Source organism: Pygocentrus nattereri, chromosome 18 (genome assembly GCF_015220715.1).
Source record: "Pygocentrus nattereri isolate fPygNat1 chromosome 18, fPygNat1.pri, whole genome shotgun sequence".
NCBI classification, from domain to species: domain Eukaryota; kingdom Metazoa; phylum Chordata; class Actinopteri; order Characiformes; family Serrasalmidae; genus Pygocentrus; species Pygocentrus nattereri.
The window spans coordinates 14,175,075-14,200,114 of NC_051228.1; the positions used below are offsets into that span (position 1 = coordinate 14,175,075).

General features: G+C 39.1%; 1 protein-coding gene across 2 annotated transcripts in view; it reads left to right on the plus strand.

The window, feature by feature from the left end:
• The window catches only part of grk3 (G protein-coupled receptor kinase 3), a 57,470-nt gene that overhangs the window by 27,025 nt on the left and 5,405 nt on the right, over positions 1–25,040 (plus strand). Inside the window, exons 1-18 of one of the 2 annotated variants that reach the window (XM_037547015.1) lie at positions 8,129–8,225; positions 9,117–9,190; positions 9,454–9,555; positions 9,968–10,042; positions 10,900–10,961; positions 11,093–11,144; positions 11,431–11,522; positions 11,629–11,728; positions 11,979–12,057; positions 12,704–12,834; positions 14,913–15,007; positions 15,624–15,731; positions 18,197–18,263; positions 19,427–19,527; positions 20,737–20,803; positions 20,940–21,035; positions 22,366–22,528; positions 23,203–23,339. In XM_037547015.1, coding sequence (XP_037402912.1) covers positions 9,143–9,190; positions 9,454–9,555; positions 9,968–10,042; positions 10,900–10,961; positions 11,093–11,144; positions 11,431–11,522; positions 11,629–11,728; positions 11,979–12,057; positions 12,704–12,834; positions 14,913–15,007; positions 15,624–15,731; positions 18,197–18,263; positions 19,427–19,527; positions 20,737–20,803; positions 20,940–21,035; positions 22,366–22,528; positions 23,203–23,339 — 1,575 coding nt within the window. In that variant the 5' untranslated portion in view covers positions 8,129–8,225; positions 9,117–9,142. Of the gene's footprint in view, positions 1–8,128; positions 8,226–9,116; positions 9,191–9,453; positions 9,556–9,967; positions 10,043–10,899; positions 10,962–11,092; positions 11,145–11,430; positions 11,523–11,628; positions 11,729–11,978; positions 12,058–12,703; positions 12,835–14,912; positions 15,008–15,623; positions 15,732–18,196; positions 18,264–19,426; positions 19,528–20,736; positions 20,804–20,939; positions 21,036–22,365; positions 22,529–23,202; positions 23,340–25,040 lie in introns of those variants that run through there. The other variant, XM_017693761.2, reaches the window with a different exon arrangement.

Here is a 25,040-nt window from a genome sequence, read left to right on the forward strand (position 1 = left end):
TAAGCACCTCTGAGGTCTGACTTAGGAGTTGGTTGTATTTTCTCATGTTTCAAGCAACCTAAACACATTCAATGATGTTGAGGTCTGGACCAGGGTGTGGCATGGCCAGTCCATTGTCCTGAGAAAATCAGCAGCTTCTTTGTTTGCTTTGCAGATTTCCTTCTTTGTTAATTTAACCATGATATGGGTGACACATGTTGCCTATCCTTAATTCCATCAATTTTAATCAATTTTATCATCCATTTTAAATGCAGTCAATATTAGAAGTACTGAGAACACCATATAAAAAAAAAAGCATGAGTGCACCCCACAGGCCAACACACACACAGGCACAATCCACCGCCTACGCACTCGTTGAGAACATGCGCATAACAAGGAACTAAATTACCCTGTAGCCTACTGCCTTTAGACAGGGAAACATTCACTCTTCATTATGAAGAAAAACGTGCTGTCTACGTACAAGGTTAAGATATCACTGTTTAACACGGCGAGGGCGACTGTTGATACTGCATTCACATCATGAAAGGACACGGTAACACAGAAGAGATGACACAACTCAAACACAAGCGTGCACACACACAAGGCAGTCTCAGCAAACAGTGTCGGTTTATTTTAGGTCTGATTTTCATCACTCCTACCCACACAATCCCTCCCTCTCTTTTTTACTCTGCCTCATACACACACTTCCCCTTGCATGGTTTCAATATCAATCTCCCAGCACTGGCTGTAAGTATGCGAACTTGTGAGGGAGAGAGAAGAGTTACAGTGACAATGAGAGCATGAGAGAACAGACTTAGGTGCTGAACATTACTCAAGACCATTTCATGATGGCCAATCTGAGAGTGGCTACTGGAATTCTAAAATTGTATTAAAAATGGTATACAAATATGTAGCACCAAAGCTTCTGTTCCAGATTGCTGTTGCTCATTGCTGCCTGGCTGGCGAGATGTCCCACCACTCTTAAGCATGACTACATTAGATGAATCAGTCCAACAGGCGTCAAGAAACAGGCACATGTAACATTGCTGAGTGTCGGCCAAGCTCTGCAGAATCAGAAGCTGTTGACAGGAACATGCAGTGGGCTGCCATTTATTCTCTAGCACTGGAGAGCAAAAGGTCAAGCTGTGTATTATGCATCAAAAACCGCTAGTGAGAGAGAGTCACAGAATAGTAATGAACTAGCATAACCCTCACATCATATGTCATTAACAGAGAGTAGTCAAGGAATGGAAAAAATCTTTGTGGTATCTTTTCTCTGGTGGTTCGCTTCAATTAGTTTTTAGTGTAACTTAAAACTGGATAAATTCAAGAGACAAATCTTTGTGTAAAAAAAATCTGAACAGAATTAACACTGGCCTAATGGATTGATTTACATTCATAGTCTGAGGTCATAGAGCATACGAAAAGCTAAGTGTGTAAACACATGAACAATGCAGGAAGTAGGTGCATCTGCATGCTTTCTGCAACCACTTTTTTTTTTTTTTTTCTGTCATTGAGTGAAAGGCTCACAGACAACCGGTCTTCCGTGGGTTAATGGTGTGTCCACCACTCACTTTTATTATAACCTCCATTCTTTTGAGACTTTTTGAAACTTTTTTTCTTTAAGTGATAATTCTAGTGCCTCTGTGCAATTTCCTGTAGTGTTAGCCTCAAGTTAAAACTACCAAACAGTCATTTTCCTACTTTGTTTAATACTATTTAAGGCAGTTCTGACCAAAAACAGACATTTAAAACTTGTAAATATCACTGAATATTAATGAAAAAGCGATGTAGCCTGTTGGCTATCTTTTTAGCCCGTTTAATCGGCTCTCTTATGTCCAAAAATACACTATTGTATATTAATTATTGGCTTTATTTTTCACTGTTGCTGTTCTTAAATGGTCTGGACTGTTTTTGGTTTGAACAGTGTGCTTCATTTTGTTTATCCCAACCATTGTGAGACTGGGCCCTATTTCAACAAATCTACTAAACTAAACTTCTCTGTTATAGTGGGAATAGTGAGACACGATCATGAATAGTGGCCACTTTAAGATTTTTTCGGTTGAAAGGTGCACAGAAAAATACTACGGTTTAAAATCTTTTGAATCACTTGTCAAATTCATAATTGCAAGATATATATATATAACACAAAATTAAAGTGGAAAAACACACTACAGGCTGATCCAACTTTGATGTGATGTCCTTAAAACAAGTCAAAATGAGGCTCAGTATTGTGTGTGGCCTCCACGTGCCTGTATGACCTCCCTACAGCGTCTGGGTATGTTCCTGGTAAGGTGGCGGATGGTCTCCTGAGGGATCTCCTCCCAGACCTGGACTAAAGCATCTGCCTACTCCTGGAAGGTCTGTGGTGCAATGTGGTGTTGGTGGCTGGAGCGAGACATGATGTCCCAGATGTGCTCGATCGGATTCAGGTCTGGGGAACGGGCAGGCCAGTCCATAGCTTCAATGCCTTCATCTTGCAGGAACTGCTGACACACTCCAGCGACATGAGGTCTAAATTGTCCTGCATTAGGAGGAACCCAGGGCCAACCGCACCAACATATGGTCTCACAAGGGGTCGGAGGATCTCATGTCGGTACCTAATGGCATGCAGGCTACCTCTGGCGAGCACATGGAGGGCTGTCCGACCCTCCAAAGAAATGCCCCCCACACACCATTACTGACCCACTGCCAAACCGGTCATGCTGAAGGATGTTGCAGGCAGCAGATCGCTCTCCACTGTGTCTCCAGACTCTGTCATGTCTGTCACATGTGCTCAGTGTGAACCTGCTTTCATCTGTGAAGAGCACAGGGCACCAGTGGTGAATTTGCCAATCCTGGTGTTCTCTGGTAAATGCCAAGCGTCCTGCATGGTGTTGGGCTGTGAGCACGACCCCCATCTGTGGACGTCGGGCCTTCATACCATCCTCATGGAGTTGGTTTCTAACCGTTTGTGCAGACACATGCACATTTGTGGCCTGCTGGAGGTCATTTTGCAGGGCTCTGGCAGTGCTCCTCCTGTTCCTCCTTGCACAAAGGTGGAGGTAGCTGTCCTGCTGCTGGGGTGTTGCTCTCCTACGGCCTCCTCCATGTCTCTTGGTGTACTGGCCTTTCTCCTGGTAGCGCCTCCAGGCTCTGGACACTACGCTGACAGACACAGCAAACCTTCTTGCCACAGCTCGCATTGATGTGCCATCCTGGATGAGCTGCACTACCTGAGCCACTTGTGTGGGTTGTAGAGTCCGTCTCATGCTACCACGAGTGTGAAAGCACCGCCACCATTCAAAAGTGACCAAAACATCAGCCAGAAAGCAGAGGTACTGAGAAGTGGTCTGTGGTCCCCACCTGCAGAACCACTCCTTTATTGAGTGTGTCTTGATAATTGCCAATAATTTCCACCTGTTGTCTATTCCATTGTCATTGTCCAGTGGACAGTTTGATTTCACAGAAGTTTAATTTACTTGGAGTTATATTGTGTTGTTTGTGTTCCCTTTATTTTTTTGAGCTGTGTGTGTGTGTGTGTGTGTGTGTGTGTGTGTGTGTGTGTGTGTGTGTGTGTGTGTGTGTGTGTGTGTGTGTGTGTGTGTGTGTATATATATATATATATATATATATATATATATATATATATATATATATATATATATATATATATATATATATATAATCTTAAAAAATCATTTGAACTTGAGTTTTAGAAAGTCCTGTTTTTTTGCTTTTTTCTTTTGATTTCCTCTTCCTTATGCAAGTGGATTATCTTCCTCCTCAGAAAGTCTCCATTAGCCATTTTAGATGCATATGAGAGAAATATACAAGGCAGCTAAGGTGTGTTTATGTAGTTGTTTATGTTAATGTATCTCTGTGAAGGGGAAAATAATGAATTAAATTGAGTGTGTCTTGCTAATTGCCAATAATTTCCACCTGTTGTCTAATCCATTTGCACAACAGCATGTGAAATTGATTGTCAATCAGTGTTGCTTCCTAAGTGGACAGTTTGATTTCACAGAAGTTTGATGTACTTGGAGGTATATTGTGTTGTTTTTTTGAGCAGTGTAGAATGTAATTCTTTAAGCTTGACACCAGAAGGATTGGGAGAAGGGATGTCATAAAGGAATTGCCTTTAGTTGTGCTACATTGAAAGCACTGCAGTGAAAAGATGGATTGTAATCACAAATTCAGCGTATGATTAAACAAATGCTTGCTGATAGGTTTTTAGTGCAGATGATCAAGCAGTCTTGCAATTGTAATGAAGAATTTGGCTTTAAGATTTGCACACTTTCTACATAACAAAATGAAAAGTAACATCATTTGTGCATTGCATTTGTTTCTTCATTATTTTCAAGATTGCTTTAAGATCTGTTGCGCAGTCTTTGCCATACTTTTGAAGTGGAGGCATTTTCAAAGGTTGTCAGGTTTTTACATTTTCCTGAATGTGAACCATCTAATCATGAGGAGCACACATAATTTTACAAATTTGAAGCCGGATTAAGGTTAATCCTTTAATACGGTGATGTAAGCTTTGACATAATGTTGCTGCCCTCTTCAGTAGCTTTCATTTCCCCTGGACGCATCTCTCCTAACTTTTCAAGTCCTAATAAAAAAAACAAAGGTCTTTTGTGCATCCCTGCCTGTGACTCCAGATATTTGTGATATACCTGACATCGTCAGGCTATGTTATATTTGACGTTTCATTTTGTATTTCTTTCAGAACTCACTACCCTTAATGGATCCCCCTTTAAACCCCCCCCCCCCCCCCCCCCCCCCCAAAACCAGACACATACACACAACCAATAATCTTTCTGTATATAGCATGCCTGACATACGATCCTCACACTAAACAGACATCTGTACGTACAGTAATGGCCAGGAAGTGAAGAAAACTAGAGTAGGGATAGGCCTCGGCCTGAGAGGAGATGAGTTCCAGAGAGATAATGAAGAAGGGGAAGAGAAGAGCAGAGAAGATATGGAGTAGGAGGGGAAGGGAATTTTTTTTTTCTATGTTTATGCATAACTCTGTACAGTGGAATGTGAGTGTTACTTATTAATTGCTTAAATATGTGTGTTGGTATGTAGCTCAAGTTTGGATTTATTTATTATAAAATAGTGATACTACATTAAATATTGATATTATACTGTATGGAGTTTTTTCTTGCCCCCTGTCGTGCTGTCACATAGACATGGAAATGTTAAGTACATATGAACTTTTATCATTTCAGTGAATGTCAGTTGATTGATTTCAGACTGCTACAAAACAATCACAATTCAGAAATGTCCCTACTTGCATGAAGATGACTGACTGACTGCATTTTTTGTGTCTTGGTACCTGTGTGTTGTGTGTATTGCAGAATCATCTGTTGATCCTTTATGGTGTTTTATTGAGTAATAGGCCATTTCAGATACAGCTGCATTTTATGACTCGTTCTAACCAGCACACTTGGTATCAACTAATCATATATTAGCAGTTCGGCTAACATAATAAAACATTAATACTTGCAGAGTCATTCATGCTGACTAGGTAACCATTTTTATTCTGCCTTGCTTGCCAGTTAAAAAACTAAATTATGAACTATTTTATGACATCCTCCCATTGCTCAAACCAGCTCTAAAAAGTTGTTGCAGAGTTGGGTTAAATGGCTGCTATATCTCAACATTTTAAGGTAGTCTGTGCTCTTTTAACAGACTTTGAGGAATTTGGGAATGATGTAAGCAATTTAGTGATTAGATGTTAAAACATCTTTTCAAGCATGAGAAAGTAAAAAATGTGAATTCTTTTGACAGTTTCTTTTTCAAAATTTGCAATTTCCATGGATATTCTGATCAAATACTGACTCCCAGTCTGTCCTGTTCCAATACAGTGCACACTTGACTTATATAAAACTAATCAAATTCAGGTAAAATTTGACACTTACTGTATTTAATTACAGTAAAATGCCTTTTATTTTTGCATGGAAATAAGAGCACTCAAGTGATGTTTATGGCCTTTTTTTAAATTAGCAGTTTTATGTTGCATTTAATATTAACTTAGCAATCCAATTTGATTTATCAATCTAATAATTTAATTCAAAATGCTGATGATCACCTCATTTTTGGTGGTGGAGTCTTGAAACTGATCTTTTGTGACCTATGTGAAAACCACTTTACATCTGTGAGGTGGGGCTGCGAGAGCAACCGGGTGGGCCGGGCTGCTGTGTTTTTTAGAACTAGCATACGTTAGCTACCAGAAAATATGGAGAGGGACAGAATCAAACAGCACTTTTGCAAATGAGAGATCTTATGTTTTTGAAGGAAAGGTGTTTCTGATCAGGCAGCACATCTTGAGACTTAACAGTATGAGCCACTGACTCAAGATGCTGAAGAGTTAACATGGCACCAGAAAATGATAAGCAGCGAGCGATGGATGCATCTGAATGGTAGAACATTCCTTAAAACTGCAAGAACAGCTTCTAATTATCTGTTCAGCAGGTCCATATTTGATGATATAGCCAGTATCTTCATTTCTTAAATACACTGAATTTTGAATGAATAAAGTGTATTTCTTTGAACACTGTTTCATTCAGTTTGACATCCAGGTCACAGACCGCATCGCCAGTCATTGTTTGACTGATGTGCATACCGGGATGTGTCTTTGTACTTTGGTACGAAGACTCATCATCTACGTCTATAGCAGAATTTAATCAGAGGGACGCTGCAGAGGCGCAACTGTCCACAATAAAAATGATTGTTACAGTTTTGAAAGATGTATTCATATTTTAAGCAAGGCTGGTACATATTTTTATAACAGAGCTGTGCATTTCAGCTGTAAATGAAAAAGGGTGTAGTTACTCTAAGTAAAATGTTTCTATGTTAACAGTAAAGGTTAAATTCTGTTTTTACCCCCACATGACTCAAGTGCTAAATCACAAATGTGCTAACATTTACATGCACCTAGTTTCACCATTCTTTGATGAAAGACTGATGGCTCAGTCAGAATACTAAGTACACATTATGTTAAGTCTCAGTTTTCACTGTAAAATAATCCCAAATTCTGGTTGTTCAAACAACTTGTTAACTTGTGGAAAAAGTGCCTTGTTACTGTGTCCCCTCATGGCACGTGCATGACAGTGGCATAAGTAACAACATAAAATAAAACTAAGGCTCGAATTTGAATCAGTCTAAAAAATGGTCAGTTCCATCTATTTAGCCTATATCATATAGCCTGTTCTACCCATGGAACGGTTTGAGGGGAAAATGTACCCCTAGTAAAGAAATAGGCCAATGATTAGTTCTATTTCCTGTTGAAAACAATTTAGCTAGCATTGAACACTCTGGAACCTTTGTTGTTTCTAATGCTGTGCAGTGGAGATTAGTGTTAGTGTGCCATATTTGTCTGTGTGTGTGTGTTTGTCTGTGTGTGTGTCTGTGCCTGAAGGGTGAGGGGTGTCGGGTTTTTATCCGCTGTGAGATTATTCTACAGTGATCCAATTAGTGCTTGAGTTATCCACCTATTTTAACAGCAGCAATCAGCTTGTGCTAATACCTCAGGTAGCATGCAACGAAGCCGGACAGGGAAGCCGCGCTCTCCCCTTTAATCCCTCCATTACGATGGATGTGTCATGCCAACCGCTAAGCCCAGCCCCCACCACCACATTTTGAAGCCCTCTTCCTCTTGTGATCGTTGTAGCCCATAAGCTACATCAGTAAGCCCTCTGTTAACACCACATACTGTTCTATCCTTATTTGGCCTCTTGACATTGTTTTTTTTGCTGTTTTTAAGGTGGGGAGAAATATGCTGTATTTGAAATAGGCCAATTCAGCCATGATATTTGCAGTAGTATTCTAGCTGTTGCATTTCCCTTTTCTCTACTATCCTGCTAAGTGGGGCCCATTATTGTTGCTATGGGAACAATAATGGCTCATATTTGCTGGCTGTTTTGATCCTTTTTTTTCCCCTCACCCTCCCCTCTTACCTCCCCTCCTTCTTGCAAGCCAAGCACCATATCATGGCGACGTGAGCACTGAGGTTCTTTAAGAGCTTGTGACTTCTGCAAATGTTACGCTCAAGAGCAAACATTTGGCAGTTAGGCTGGAGTGCTGTTAAAGCGCTGTGGTCAGAGCTTTGAGGAAGAGATCGGGGCCAGCCTTTAACAGAACTGGTGAAGTGAAAGGTCAAGGCAGCTGTCTGATGGAGGATTGCTGAAATAGATGAGTACTGTCTTGTTTCTGATTAAGGCTAATCCTCTCAACAGCGTCTAAACTATCGCTCACAGGTTTGTTCGCTGCTGTTGTCATTCTTGGTGTCCTTTTACAGTGTACATTGCTTGTCGTATGCCCTTACTCTCTCTCTAAAATAAGGGTGGAGTACACAAAGTGAAAATGTCATGCCATTACATAACTTTACATAAAACCATTGGGATTTACATAGACCTGTGTGATTGAAATCAGGCTTTGGAAACTCATTAAAGGTTCCAGTTAATTTCAGGTATTCCATTTGAATGTCAACGTTATGACACATCCCTCGAGCAAGCAACGCACCTAGTCTTTTATTTATTTATTTATTTTTTTATATACACTACCCCAAGCCACCCCCGTCGCCGCCCCGCCAGACACCTGTTGTGGCTGTGTATGCTATTGCTGTCTGAAATTACTGAAATTGTAATGTTTCTCATGGTGCAACCTAGAAATCCATTTATTTTATTATTGGGTAAATTGCTATAGATGGACTTAATATTGTTCTATATTGTTAAATGTTCTTTATGCTTTCAGTCAGAATGTTAAATTGGCAAGACCAGTTCCTCTGTTTCCAGAGGAAACATTGTGCATTGTGCAATTTATAGTCACAAGGGTGCTCATTATTGTCTGAGCAGTCTGTTGTTAAAGTCATGGTCATTTTTTGTTTGAATTGGCATGATCAATGCCATTGATGTATTTGGCAGTCCATTCCTAAAGACTATTATTTGTCAAAGGTAAGGTGCAGTACATTGCATGACGTTTTACTTTTAGGACTGTGCAATTTTTTTCAACTTTTATATATATATATATATATATATATATATATATATATATATATATATATATATATATATATATATATATATATATAAAATGGCAGCCTTTCAAATCTGAAATGTTTGAATGTGATCATGTGCCATTTTTTTCAGGGTTTCTGCTGTTCAAGGATTTCTGTATGAATGAGATAGACGAGGCAGTTCCCCAGCTGAAGTTCTACGAAGAGGCAAGACCATCTTTGTTATTTCCTGACCGACTAGATTTCTCTCTCTTCTTTACACTTAATCAGGACTTCATGGCTTTCCCCACCATTCCCATTCAACTAGCTACTCTACTCCTCTTTCCACACTACAGTAGTTTTAGAAAGAAACACAGCTTGATGACTATTACTGATGTTTTATCCTTCAATGGGAAATTGTCAACTGTATGTAAGATTAAAGAGCATGTGATTGTATTTCAGATTACTGAAATCTCATTTTGTCTTCTCAGATTAAAGAGTACGAGAAGCTGGATTCAGAGGAAGAGAGGCTAAGTCGCAGCCGGCAGATTTACGACGGCTACATAATGAAGGAGCTCCTTTCATGTTCGCATGTATGAATATAGCATCACTCCCAAAAGCACAATCTGTTAACGTAAATCAGTATTTGTGTTGGTGAAGATAACTTGTGTCAAGCCACATGCCTTTCTGGCCTGCTTAGTCAGCCCAGGCAGCATTTAAATAGTCTTTTTCTTGGGCTTGCACTCACGTGCCACATTAGTGTCCCTACTTTGGCTTCCAGTGGTTCCTCTAAAGGGTTTTTCAAAAGCAAGGCTTAATGAACCAACACAATGGCACACAGGGCCTAAAGGCACACTGATTACATCATTGTCTTTTGTCATATTTGGATCACACCAAAACATTGAAGTTCAGTAGAGGAAAGCAAAGGAAATCAATGTAGATACTTAATATATATTGCAAAGTTTATGACTCTCAGTTTGTGTGTGTATTTGTTTTCTTTTGCAGCCCTTCTCTAAGACAGCAGTGGACCATGTCCAATCTCACCTGGCTAAGAAGCAGGTGCCTCCATCCCTTTTTCAGGTGAGAGATGGCAATTAAAAGCTGACTTGCTATGTTGTGTAGGTTGGATTGTGAATCAGCAACATGGTTTGCATGATCAGGGCTGAACTTTCAACTGTAAAGATGACTGTTATTTTCCTTTTCAAATCTGATGAAAATTAAACTAGATTTATTGTATCCTTTTCGTCCTTTTTATATGGCCATCTTGTCAATTTACCCTTTTCACTAAATAGAAAATTTGGATTTTTCTAGTGTCATTTGAAATTCCCAAATAGAGTACATTGAAGTATTGATGAGGCATATTGCAAGTGTCCTAAGAGGTTTTGTAAAAATAGGAATTTGATTTATATCTGTATATCTTAATGGTAACAGTTTTAGACCACTTCTGTATTTAATAATTATACAGAAAAGTATAAATAAATATCAAAATAAATATATAATAAAATAAATATCCAGAAAAATGGTTGTGGTGTAACTGTTTAAAAAATTAAGATTTAAAGAAATCAGCGTTTGCAGAAAAGTCTTTATGCTTTTAGCCTGTTTAATATAATTACAAATTGATTAAAATTGATTAAAAAAGAAAAAATACAGTAAAGAAGGCCTATAAAGGAGAAACTTACATGTGTGTTTTGACATATTTATCAAAGCACAAATGTGAAATAGAGCAATTTGTAAACAGTTTTATGGTAATTCATTCATTTTTGCAATATGTTTATTATGACTTTTATGATGACAACTGCTTAATGATAACATCTCCAGTACTGGTTGCACTGAATGTGGACATCCTGACTGTCATTATATGAGCATGCTGAAAACTCATTTTTCTAGTCATTTTACTGGGGCTTCAAGTATGATTTGTGTTCCTTTTCACTCCTTAGCCATACATTATGGAAATCTGTGACAGTCTGCGTGGGAAGATATTTCAGAAGTTCATAGAAAGGTGTGAAAGTGTGATTTGCACAACATGCTATTTTTCAGTTTTCTCATGTTTATCTATATGTTGCGAAAGCTAGTTTGTCCTGTTGTCTTATCTCTGATTTCTCTCACAATCCAACCTCTTTCTCTGCACAGCGATAAGTTCACTCGTTTCTGCCAGTGGAAGAATGTAGAGCTAAATATTCACGTGAGTTTTGTCTTGAATGTCTATGCAAGATTAGAAGAACGATATGAGTAGCTCAGGCATGTAAATCTTGCAAGTAAGAAGCTATTAAATTTACGGAAACAATGTTTATCTTTTTTGTAAAATTTGTAATGTTTAATTCAGCAAGTTTGTTCATGTATTTATTGCAGGCATTGATATCTAGAGCCAACAACTGCAGCTCATTGTCAGTGCAGTTTGAACCAGGATTTTGTTAGCCTTTGTTTTCCTCAGTAATTTGTTTTAAAATATGCCTTGTATTCTTGACTAGTTAACAATGAACGATTTTAGCGTTCATCGGATCATTGGTAGAGGGGGCTTTGGAGAAGTGTATGGCTGTAGGAAGGCAGACACAGGGAAAATGTGAGTATACAAAATGAACCTTGAATTTGGAAAGACGTTTTAAAGAGATTAAATAGCTTGAAAAAATGGATATTCTTACCTAGTTGAAATGGTTTATATCTGTCAGGTATGCCATGAAGTGTTTGGATAAGAAGCGGATTAAGATGAAGCAGGGTGAGACCCTGGCGCTCAATGAGAGAATCATGCTGTCATTGGTCAGCACAGGGGTGAGTGAGGTGTTTACAGACATGATCTCCTGAAGTGTGGCTGCATCAATATATTACAGCTTGCAGTGTATTGAAAATGCAGTAGTCATCCCATGGTGTGGCTTGGATAAGGATTGATCTGCATAGCTTTTTTGTTAATTTGTTTGTTTGTGGTAAAGCACAGACTCATTTAAACACCCATTTATAATGATAAGAGATAAAAAGAATGCATGTATTTTAGTGACATGTGTCTGTCTCTCACTCTTTCCAGGACTGTCCGTTTATTGTGTGTATGACATACGCCTTCCACACCCCCGATAAGCTGTGTTTCATCCTGGACTTGATGAATGGTAAGGGCTTCCTCATTTTACTCTCTGTGCAGTGTCCCTCATGCCCAGTCGTGCTCTGCTCCTCAGATCCCCCTAACCAGGATGCCACTTCCCAATAGGATTACACTAATAAAGGCACTAATCTCAGGCCTCCTATGTAACATCACGCAGGCCTCTACAGTGGCAGGTTTTTTCTAGTCTTCACATGCACATGTGCTTGTTTTAATTAACACTGCTGTGCTGACCCTCTGACTTGGTGTGCCTTTTTAAAATCTCCAGAACTATCTTCACAATGAATGTGGATTAAGTTAGTGCTTGTTCTGAGGATTCCTAGAATGCTCTCAGCATGTCAAAACAATTAGCTTTGCTCAAAATACTTGGTAGACAGACTTTCAAAGCTGAACCATGAATTAATACTGTTTCTTGTGTGCTGCTTCTGTGACCTATCAGTTTAATTAATCATTAATTTAAATCTTTAGTTTGACTTTCAGAAAAGGTTTACTGAAACTTCATCAGCATAGTGACATTAAGTTAAGAAATAGTGCAGAGAATTAGACACAGGCACTGTTTGATGTTTTGATATTTGTATACTGATATATAAATATAGCAATCTATTTTGACAAATGAAGTTTAAAATAATGCAAAAATAATTAATCTGGTGTTTTAGGTGGGGATCTTCACTATCATCTCTCCCAGCATGGAGTCTTTAGTGAGAAAGAAATGCGCTTCTATGCAGCAGAGATTATCTTGGGCTTGGAGCACATGCATAATCGATTTGTTGTCTACAGAGATCTCAAGGTAAGGGCAACTGTGTTCATATAGCTTTTGCTCAAGAATACCATTTGTACTTAAAACCTCTTGATTGCTGTCTGCTGCCTGACAAACAGAGGCACTTTATGCCAGAATCTTTGTTTGATTATCAGAAGTTGAAATCGAAGGGAAAACAGTGATCAAAGAAATGTGAATATTACGTAGCATGTATTGTACCACGTCTGTAAGTATTATATGGTGGGTAGTGATCTATTTGACCTGCACCGTTTTGCTTAAAAGCAAAGCTTGCATATATTGTTCTTCTTTCTTTAAAAATGTTCCGTTTCAGGTGGGCCTTTTGTTTCCTTTTGATCAGAGTGTCTTGCATATACTGAAATGTTAGGCTACATTCTGTCTGCGTTGCACTGAAAGAATCTGCACTGTTTGTCATAGAACAGACAAAGAGAGAACAAATTATTTTGGTTCTATGTTATCCAGATCAATCCCCCACTTAATGCTTTGATGGACAGAGATGTGGAGTAAGTTATGGGTGTTTAAAATGTTAAGTAATGCTTCAGCATGGAGTGTTTTATTACAATAATCACTTGAAATCATCTGCTACAGATGGTTCTCTGTAAGCAGGATCATGTCTGGCTAATCATAGAAAGCTGGCTCCTGAAAATACTCATGATACACCAAAATGATCATTCTCAAACATAAGTAAGAATGCACTCAGCCAAAAACAGAAAAGTGTTCTATGTCTTTGGCTTTTTACTTGTGCATTTGAATTAATGTTCTAAAGCAGGAATGCTTTAGAGACTGTAAATGCTTCAGTAAGACTGTAGTCACTATGCTGGGAACAAGAACTAGAAAACTAATTTTAAACAGCTTGCTAAATAATATTAGATATTAAACCTTGAAAAATTATGTAAGTATATCATTATTTACATAATTATGTAAATTATAATTTCTCAGAGGTGTCTAAATCTGAATTCCAGAGTGTTTCCAATAAGTTTTTTGTTTGTTTTTGTTTTTTGTTTTGTTTCCTGAACTACATCTCAAAACGTATATTTAATATCTGTTGACTAAAAAAGGTCCTGGTGCACAAAAGCATTTTAATTTTAAGTACTACCTTAAGTATTTAACCCCTTAAAATCCCACTCTTATTAAATACTTAGGCTTATTATTCAGGTACTCCAAGGACCATAATGCAAACTGGTTGAACTATTCTAGGGTGTAGAAGTGTGTTAATAAAACCTTGGACCCTCTGATGGGTGCTGACCATTTAAGGGGTTAACTGAAAATCTAATTTTGTTTCCAGTCCACATGTAGCTACCCAAATCAAATGAGGTGTTTGCACTTGTGTGTGTTGATTTTGGATAATCTTTGGTCCAACGCAGCATCATGTGAGTTCTTTGACAGCTACAGCAGTCAGCAATGTTCATTAATAGAATAAAATCTGAAACAGCTATGTGATTTGACAGGGTGCTTGTTCCTTACATGAAATGCTAACCATTTACAAAAAAGGTCACGTGGTAGATGCACAAGGATATTTTAAAGGAAAGGAAGAACAGTAAGTATGGGGGCAGTCGTGGGCTGGAGGTTAGGGAACTGGCCCTGTGACCGGAAGGTTGCCGGTTAGATCCCCAGCACCAACAGTCCATGACTGAGGTGTCCTTGAGCAAGACACCTAACCCCCAATTGCTCCCCGGGTGCTGTGGATAGGGCTGCCCACCGCTCCGGGCAAGTGTGCTCACTGGCCCCTAGTGTGTGTGTGTTCACAAGTGTGTATGTGGTGTTTCACTTCGCGGATGGGTTAAATGCAGAGGTGGAATTTCCCCGGTTGTGGGATTAAAAAAGTATCACTTAACTTAAATCATTATAAAAAAAATAACCTGAGGGGCAAGAAGGTATACCAACCGTAATTCAGGCATACCACACAGCTTAAATACAGCTTTGAGAAACTGGTGCTGTTTCTGCATGTTGTGTTTCTGTTTAAGACACTTAATCAGAAGTGTCTTGTATTGAGGTCATTCTTGAGGCAGCGTTTTTCTGTTCTTCTTCAACCTGTTTTCTGCTCTTCTATATCTTCTCATCTCTTCGTATTTTTGATTTCTCCTCCTTAGCCTGCCAACATCCTCTTAGATGAGCATGGCCATGTTCGCATCTCTGATTTGGGCTTGGCCTGCGATTTCTCCAAGAAGAAACCACATGCCAGTGTGTGAGTGGCTCTTAGTATTTTCTTTATAGTACCTATAAGACCTATGCTAATTATAATTTAAATTTAAGTGAACCTTTAAGTAAAAGTGCACAGAATACAGATTAATTGTACGAGACAGTTACACACCTAAGATTTTGTGATTTTGTGAGTGTTGTTGTTGCTAACTTTGTCTAGCCATTCATTATTAAAAATTCTACCTAGATGGAATTAAGATATCCGTAATCACACTCCTTCCTGCTTGCTTTTGCTTATGTAATAAAGTATGTGTGTTTGTGCTGATAATGCTGATAATCTGTCTGAAGACTGACTACTCTCTTACTCTCAGCCATTCCACCAATGGAATTGGTTGCTAGTTGACCTAGAGGTCAGGTGGGTTTAGGAAGGGCAAAACAAATAGGTCAGGTTGGAGATGGGTGATCAATAAACAGCCAGATGAGATACAGTGTATAAAATGTATTTTTTCATGCAGTTTTGAATGTGGTCCAGGTTTTATTTTGTATCAGTTCAAATACTGATGTATTTTTTGGGACAAATGCATCAAGCGTTTGTTGGTAGTTTTATCTGCCACTAGGGGATGAATGGTGTAACAGTTAAAGTGAAACTGTTGCTTTGACAGGGGTACACATGGCTACATGGCACCAGAGGTCCTGCAGAAAGGGACAGCATATGACAGCAGTGCTGACTGGTTTTCTCTGGGCTGCATGCTGTTTAAACTTCTGCGAGGGTAAGAGCCCACCAATTCCTTGTGCTCCTATCATGTAGCAGACTGGACTGCTCATGAATACTTTACCATGCCATGTCTCTTGTCTCGGTTGCCCCCCCCCTCCGATTTCACCCTATGTCTCATACCTGTTTGATGTGGAGAGTGAAGTTTAAATGTCAGGGGTCTCGACCCAGGAGGTCAGCTCACAGACATCACAGAGGAGAGTGAGGGAGTGGGTGTGTGAGGGAGAGGGGGGTTGTTGAAACCAGCCGAAGCAGCAGTTGCTAGGATGGTAGGCAGGGTAGAGCGAGTGTGTGTGAGACAGAGAGAGCAGAAAGGTGTCAACAAAAGACAAAACATTTTGACTTCTAATAGACTACCACAATGCCTATGTTTTTCCATTTGGAAGAGGTCATGAGTAAATTTATAGCACACTTTCAGCTACTGTTTATTGCCGGGGCTGTAACTAGGATCAAACTTTTAGTAACCTACAACTCATAGTGAATAAACGAACTGCCGAATATTAGTATTAGGTTTAGATTTTTTTTCTATTTAACTAAATCATTGCTCTTTTTTACCCATCCATATCTCTTAATGCACCATTTTCTTTCATTTATTTCTTCGCCATTCATCCATTCTTCTCTAAACCTCTCTATTATTCTTCCATAAAGTGATTTGACTCAAGTTATCCTATTTATTTAATTAGTCACTATTTGTTTAAATGTTTATTTTCAAAATTAGTTGAAAGGACGTGTTAAAATCTACACTAACTGAAGTGATGGTTTCACACACGCGCACACATTTTCAAAGCAGTTTATCCTTCTGGGTTGCAGGAGCCCATTGGCCAAAATAGGTGTGATAGTTTCTAATTGGTTTTATTTCATATACTATTTCTCTCTTTCTCTCTTTTTCTCTCTCTCTCTCTCTCTCTCTCTCTCTCTCTCTCTCTCTCGCATGCATCTCTCTCTCTCTCTCTTGCATGCACCTCTCTCTCTCTCTCTTGCATGCACCTCTCTCTCTCTCTCTTGCATGCACCTCTCTCTCTCTCTCTTGCATGAACCTCTCTCTCTCTCTCTTGCATGCACCTCTCTCTCTCTCTTGCATGCATCTCTCTCTCTCTCTTGCATGCATCTCTCTCTCTCTCTCTTGCATGCATCTCTCTCTCTCTCTCTTGCATGCATCTCTCTCTCTCTCTCTTGCATGCATCTCTCTCTCTCTCTCTTGCATGCATCTCTCTCTCTCTCTCTTGCATGCATCTCTCTCTCTCTCTTGCATGCATCTCTCTCTCTCTCTTGCATGCCTCTCTCTCTCTCTTGCATGCCTCTCTCTCTCTCTTGCATGCCTCTCTCTCTCTCTCTTGCATGCCTCTCTCTCTCTCTTGCATGCCTCTCTCTCTCTCTTGCATGCCTCTCTCTCTCTTGCATGCGCCTCTCTCTCTCTTGCATGCATCTCTCTCTCTTGCATGCATCTCTCTCTCTTGCATGCATCTCTCTCTCTTGCATGCATCTCTCTCTCTCTTGCATGCATCTCTCTCTCTCTCTTGCATGCCTCTCTCTCTCTCTCTTGCATGCATCTCTCTCTCTCATGCATCTCTCTCGCTCTCTCATGCATCTCTCTCGCTCTCGCATGCACCTCTCTCGCTCTCGCATGCATCTCTCTCGCTCTCGCATGCATCTCTCTCGCTCTCTCTCTTGTATGGACCTCTCTCGCTCTCTTGCATGCATCTCTCTCTCTTGCATGCGTCTCTGTTTCTCTCTCTCTCTCACATTTCTGTCATCACTGATTACTGAAAAAGCACACATTAAACACAAGTTATAAGAGGCTATCTGTACCGGACCCTAGCTAAGGGCAAGGCAGCTCATAACTCATACAGTTAATGGCACAAAACACAGCTGAATGTATCTGCTGATTTCTTAATAGTGTTAGCTACATGACACTTTACCAATAATATGCTGGTTAACAGTGAATTTTTATGCAGGTTGTAATATGTTATTATGAGTAACACATTACAACTTTAATTTCTCCTCTGATCACGAATACTGCCTTTTATGGAGCCTGTAGCCTAAACTGAGCCAGCAACCTTACGAGCAGTCCAAACAAAAAATGAAATGCAGGCTTTGCCTTTTTTTTTTTTTTAATAATCTTAATGTGTTAATTGCTCTTACAAACTCCTAGCTAGCTACATTTTTACCATTGTGATATTATATGTTGGCCTATAGCATGTGTGCTGCATACCTGAACATCTCAAGATGTCTCATGAACGAGCAAAAGTTCTCGGGAAAAGGGAATCCTGCTCAGATTATCGAGGTCTAGACCTCTGTCCTCATAGGTAGTTATGGCCATGTGTATTGCTGAGGCTGTGGGGTGTTGCTGATGTTGTCCACTGAAGTTTCATATACAACTGTCGTCACTGCACTTGTGTACTTGGCCTCTGTTGAGGTAACTCTGTGTTCAGTAACATAACCTTTTGGCACCTCTCGTCTCAGGCACAGTCCATTCCGGCAGCACAAGACCAAAGATAAACATGAGATTGACCGCATGACGCTTACAATGGTAAGCCACTGTTATGTTGTTTGTTTGTTTGTTTGTTTATTTATTTATTTATTTACTTATTTATTCATTCTTGATCCCTTTTATGTGTATGTATGCATGCTATGAATTGAAGCTAGAGTTTAGTGCCTTCTTTGGAAGAGCAGTAGGAACATATCCTTGTTGAAACACATGTTCGTTTATACCTTTTATGCACAGCAGAAAGGGAAACAGCCTCTCAAATTTGCATCCTTGCTTTGCATTTTACAGTTTGGTTGTCACAGTCACTGTCATCTGACCTGTACTGAACTGGGGAGGACTTGTCAGCAAATGTTTTTTTACACTAATCTGAGTTCAGCCTTCCAGGTTCTTTTATAGTGGTTGTCTTTAATTGGACAAGACTAGTTGTAGCTCAGCATCGTGAGCTGTGCAGCAATCCCACAGGAAAGATGTACAGGTGGATTGCAATTATCCTGTCCAAGATTCCTGCTGAATTCTCCTCTAAAGGATTTTTCCCTAGCAGGCAAAAATGCCTCTTGTTGGGGAAACTCAAAACCAATGAGGTTGATTGTATAGATATCCTTGTTCCTCTGTGGTTCAGTAGCTTTGTTATCCTACACCAGTTAATCACTGTTTTTGGTTAAAATGTAAAGGTGGAAGCCTTACCCAGAGGCGATTTCAACTCCCACAAGGCTTATCCCACTAGTGTTACAGAGCTGCTCCCTTGTTAGAATTGAAACACTTGCACTTGATTGCAATATATTCCAAAGAGAATCTTCCATCCAAATTGCTGCCACATGCCAGAGCAGCATAGTTTCAAAACATCCATAAACAAGGTTTTGTAATTAGTCAACTTGTAAAATTTAGTGTTGTTTTTTTGGTTTGTTTCTTTTTTTTTTTTTTTTAAACATTGGGCTAGACAAATAATCCCTAGCACTGTATATTAAAAAGCAAGGATGAGCAGTAGTCTAGATTAGTACTCAATGTCAGAGCATCCTTAAGAAAGGAGCTTGCCAGGGTGCTGCAACTTGGCAACCTGTCTCCATCTAAAATGGTGACCTTGGAGGACAAACAGACCTGCTCAATCCCATAACCATTGGTTGAGGAAAAAAAATAAGAAGTATTTCAAATTCCAGTACAGGATACCTTATTAAAGAATGATTTTTTTTTTTCTTCTTCTTCTTCAGAATGTGGAGTTGCCAGATTCTTTTTCCCCTGAACTTAAGTCTCTGTTGGAAGGATTGTTACAAAGAGATGTGGCGAAAAGGTTGGGCTGCCAGGGTCGGGGGTAAGTTCGTGATGACCCCAGGCTGTTTGTTTTCACTAAGATCACATCACATATTGATGATTGAAACTAGGGCTGAGACTGTTATTCAATATTATTGATAATGTTGACCGATAAAATATTTTAACAAATATTTCCATTGCCAATTTTGTCCAAAAGTCCAACATGACCCAAAGTGAGTTAATGACAACCTGAAGATGGCAGGAATTCTTTTGTATTGTGCTTATGTGAGCAGATAGCAAAAGAAAAGAACAAAGCCTAGCACCATTTTCTTAAAATAACAGATTGAAGTACATATAGTTACATAAATAAGTCTGGTCTGTCAATGGAATGACACTGTTACCTTCAGCCACCAGAAAGAAAACATGTCGAAGCAGAAAATCACTGAGTAATTGGACACAACTGAAGTTGGTTTTCCACAAGGTCAAGAATGTAACTGCTGCATCATTTAAAGTGAAATGGAAAACTTTAATAAAAAGCTGGCCAATAGAAAGACAACTTCAGCCTTTTAGTAAATTAGTTAGTGAAAGCTTTCTCTCCATGCTGGTGATCGAACAAAGTGAAGTACTTGTTTAGGACACACAGTTCACATTGTAAGTGATATTACCAGAATGAACTTTTATATTTAGAACATTGCTAAAGCTCTGCATGTTATGGTACTAACATTAGCAGCTAATTTAAAGACTGTTGAAGATTTTGCAGCACAGTCATGTAAACATTAACTCAGTAACTACACAGAACTGGGTAATTAGATTAAAATACAACAATAATATACAACATTTTCACTTGGAAAAATATTATTATTATTATTTTTATTAATTTGCCACTTGTCCTGGAAACGTATTCACACATAGTTTGTCTAGTGAACTAGTGTGTGAAAAAGTTAAGCCACTTAAATCTGTAGTTTCAGAGGATGTAGCCTGCAAGGTATCTGAATGTGCTTGAATGTGATACCTGGCATCCCTTGCATGGACCAAACATGTTTTTTATGATGCAGTCTTAAACACAAAGGTTTTTCAGCCAGAACTTGCTTGTAAGCTCTTGTATTTTATGGTGTGAATATGCTTGAAAGTAGGTAGTTATCACTCACTGAAGCACTGACACCTGGTGGTTAGAGGTGGTGCCTGTCTTTTTTGCCCCCCCCCCCCCCCCCCCCCCCCTCTCCTTATTTCTTTCTTCCTCTTATTTTCTTCTTATTTATGCACCCTGTAGGGCTCAAGAGGTGAAGGAACATCTGTTCTTCAAAGGAATCGACTGGCAGCAGGTTTATCTCCAGAAGGTAAAGCTACATGTCTACAGTGGCTGATGGTATTTCATGTGTGTCTTGCAAGCATTTATTTTTCCTGTTTCTTTTCTGAGCTGAAAAGCTCAGTGACAATATGCAAGTCCCATTCTGCTGTGTTGTTTGGTTGCAGTACTCTCCACCACTGATACCTCCCCGGGGAGAAGTCAACGCTGCCGACGCCTTCGACATAGGCTCCTTTGATGAGGAGGACACCAAAGGCATAAAGGTAAAAAGTCTACACCAAAAAGTACTTCAAACCAGTGGCCCACTCAGTTTCTCTATTTATTAATGGCTGCTGCTTCACTCAGAACTGGACATAATAGCTACACTTCAATAACCCTCCAAGCATGTGGGCTACTTGGTATGCCTTAGTGTCCACAAAAATGTTCTTTGCTCAGGGAGAGGGCAATAGAAACTGTCAGCTTCTGTTCTACACTTGTCTACAGTTAAACGAGACCCTAAGAGCTCCAGCTAAGTTCAAATGGAACAAAAGTTAGTTTGTCGCACTTTGTGAGGGTGGCAAATATGCCTAGCAACACAGGACTGTTTGCTAGAGGTTATGGTTGATGGTTGTATGACCAGAGGTTTGTGCTTTCTCTGTCTGTCTCTCTTTCTCATTCTCTCTATCTTCCTCCCCACATGCTTGGACACACACAAACATACCTTAGGCCCATGCGTCTTTTCTCAACTGTGCATTTGGTTGCACAGACAGAGTAAGCCCTAGCCTTTTTAGTTGGCATGTGTACCCAGGTCACCTGACAGCTTTTTTTCCCCTCATTCTCATTTAATTAGTGAAATGTCTGAAACATCATCTATATATAGTTCAAGAGACTTTTGTCATTTCAGGTATGTACAAGTACACAGTGAAACAAAACATCATTCTTCCAGGAATGCAAAACAAGAGTGCAAAACAATATATACAGCATATATAGACCAGTCAAGAGCATTAAATACAAAAGCCTTACAGTGAATACAAAAACAAAATACAGGCAGTACACGGTACTGTGAATATGCAGATTGTGCAAAGCAGGATGTAATATACTGTGGCATATTAGCAGATAGCCTATCCAATACAGTATATGGTTGATACAGTGTTCCTGTATTTGAATGTCATCTGTTAACACAACATAATTTGAAAGGCATCCTAGAGTTCTAGACAGTGCACCTCAATTCCACCTTTTATTAGATAGCCAAGCACAGTGCACATTTTTTAAAAATGTCTTAACATTTAAAATTCTATTTCTCTTTCATATTTTTTTATTTGATCTGTTATTGTCTTGTATAATAGTTACAGTAGTTTCTTATATTACTGTTAAGTAGCTACCACTAGTATGTAAAGTGCTCTATCAATAACAATGTTGTTACTACTGTTGCTACTTCTCATTTGCCATTGCTCTTTACTGTTGTTTACTATTTTTATATTCATTATTATTATTACTATTTATGATTATTATTATCATTATTATTATGATTACTTTGCTTTTTTCTTTACTTACACTTTATTTCTCTTTTTCACTCTGTGGCATCTTCACCTTTGTCTGCTTCTGTCTTTTCAGCTACTGGACAGTGACCAGGAGCTATATAAGAACTTTCCCCTGGTAATCTCAGAACGCTGGCAGCAAGAGGTGGCCGAGACTGTGTACGAGGCAGTGAACAGTGACACAGATAAGATTGAGGCACGCAAGCGAGCGAAGAACAAACAGCAGGGCCACGAGGAGGGTGAGGGTCTCACTAGCATGCAGACACACTCTCTTAAAGATTGAAAAGGAGGGGGAACAGGCTGTATGCTCCCTACAGGAATCATTAATACATTAGGTAGCATCAGTTGCCATTGATGGAGCTTAAATGAACACTCCAGCCAAAATAAAAACTTTAACCATTAGTACATATATTGTCTGTTGTAAACATGCCAACTTGTGTCACGTAGGAGAGATGCAGTGGTCTCTATAGGAGTTATTTGATTTGATAACTTGAATAACAGAAATCACTTGTCATCCTCCTCTGACAAAAACTAAAAGGTAAAGTTGGCTAGCTAATTCAGTTTAATCAAAGGAAAATAACTTTTTTCACCTATGCAAAAGCACACTGCACCACAGACATTATTCAGCTGAATTATCTCTATGATCTGAAATGGTGTTTGTCTTAAGCATAGGCACATTAGCATGAATCGAGTTGAGAAGTATTTATTGAAACCGAGCTTGAATTGACAATGTTCTGAGAGCACCATTGTTTTACTTTAAGACCATCTTTTTTGTTTTGTTCTTTTTTTGTTTTCGTTTTCTGTTTTTCGGGTTTTATGTCAGTGTAGATTTTTCCCCCTTTACAATAATAATAACTATTATATAAAAATGGGTGTTGTGAACTAACCAAGCCTTCGTGCTGCTTTTGCTTAGATTATGCATTGGGTAAAGACTGCATCATGCACGGCTACATGCTGAAGCTAGGCAACCCTTTCCTGACTCAGTGGCAGCGCCGATACTTCTATTTGTTTCCCAACCGTGTAGAATGGAGAGGAGAAGGCGAGTCTAGGGTAAGTCTTTGTGCCTTTCTGCACTTTTTTGTCTGTGAAGGCATGTCTTTGTACATGTCTCAGACAGAGCTCTTAAATATTTGCTACCTATTTATACTCACTGTAGGATCTTTGGATAAAAACTTTTAAGAAACATGGACTTAAGGTAAGTGGGTACTGTCTGATGCTTCCTCTCCCTTTTCATTCTGTATTTTGTTACACTGCCTTGGTGCAAGTGGAGAGAATGGTTGAAATGCAGGAGACGGGGCATCACAGTGCTGTAGAGATTAGCATCTACCAGAAATGCTTTGGCCTGTGTAGTTATTAACTGTGTTCCTGTAGTTATGCATTTTACCTCTGAAGACCTGTAGAAGTAGTCTTATGCAATTTTAAATCCCATGTTTACTTCTGCAATCCTGTCTTCTCTAGCAAACCCAGCATTTCCCATCCAGAAGAAATAGATTTCAGACCATTGCTCAGCCCACTAAGTCATTTACAGAAAAGTAGGTCGCTGCGGATTCCCAGGGGCCAATATTTTTTGGCCTTGATCTGTAACGAAGATAAAAAGTTGAGATTTCACCAGCTTACCTGTATTTAGTTTCTTTCTTATCTTAAAGGGTGACTTTCTTATGAGCTTTTGTGTGTGCAAGGAGGAGAAGGAGATTGGATAAGTCAGATTTTAGTGATTTCAGAAGAAATTAGTTGTGCAGGCTTGACTACTGTTTATCAGTTTGGTTTTCACCCTGGGTCAGAAAATTCCTCTTTTCTCATTTTGTGCTTGTGTATATATTTGTTCATTTCAGACCTTGTTTATAGTAGTCAGTATGCTTTTGAGAAAGTTGCGTGGTATCTGAAACCTAATGTTTATGCCAAAGTGAAGGGCTGTCCCTGGAGATAATTGATTATTCATCCTCTTCCCTCCACTAGCGCATAGCAGATTAACTGTCAGAGGACTATTGGGATTAGAGTTGACAAAGGATCTTTATTTTCTGTAAATTAAGCTTCTTCCTGGCCCTAATCCAAAAAAGACCTGGGAACATCCTTTTTTTCCAGATTTGTGGCTTGAACACTTATAAGTTTTGCATTGTAAGGTTAATTTCCCTATTTAAAATTTAAGACTAATATCACACTTTGTGCAATTTCGATGCAAAACAATGAATCATTCAGCCCTGTCAGATCCATTGTGTAAGGTTTTGTGTTAACAAGCATATTACTGACATTGCTTGTACAAGTGTTGTTTTTTGTTTGTTGTTTTTAAGATCAAATTATTCTGACATCCTGTTGCCATCTCCCTGAAATCTAGAGAATACTTTTGGTCATTAACATATTGTATATCCATCTTTTCCTTTGACAGTGAGCAAAATCTATCTGAACTGTGGTCTTTTTTTTTTCTATAAAAGCCAGGAAAAATAATTCTGATATGAATCTGAGCTGCAGAAAGTAGTTTCCTTTTACCATTTGCTTTTGATAGCAGACAAAAGAGAAACTCCCCACATTCTCACAGTGCACACACTTGGATACAGAAATAGTATGTCATTATGCTTGTGTGAATGGAAGCTCCAGCATCTTTGTGATCACCTCCCTCTAGTGACTACATGTGTGAATTTTTCCTCTCTTCATACATTAAATGTGACCATGCATACAGTTCTAGAATTTTCCCTGTCCTGTGTGAGGGCGTAGTAAGTTCAGTACCTATTGTAGTTCAGTAAGGTTTTAACCCGT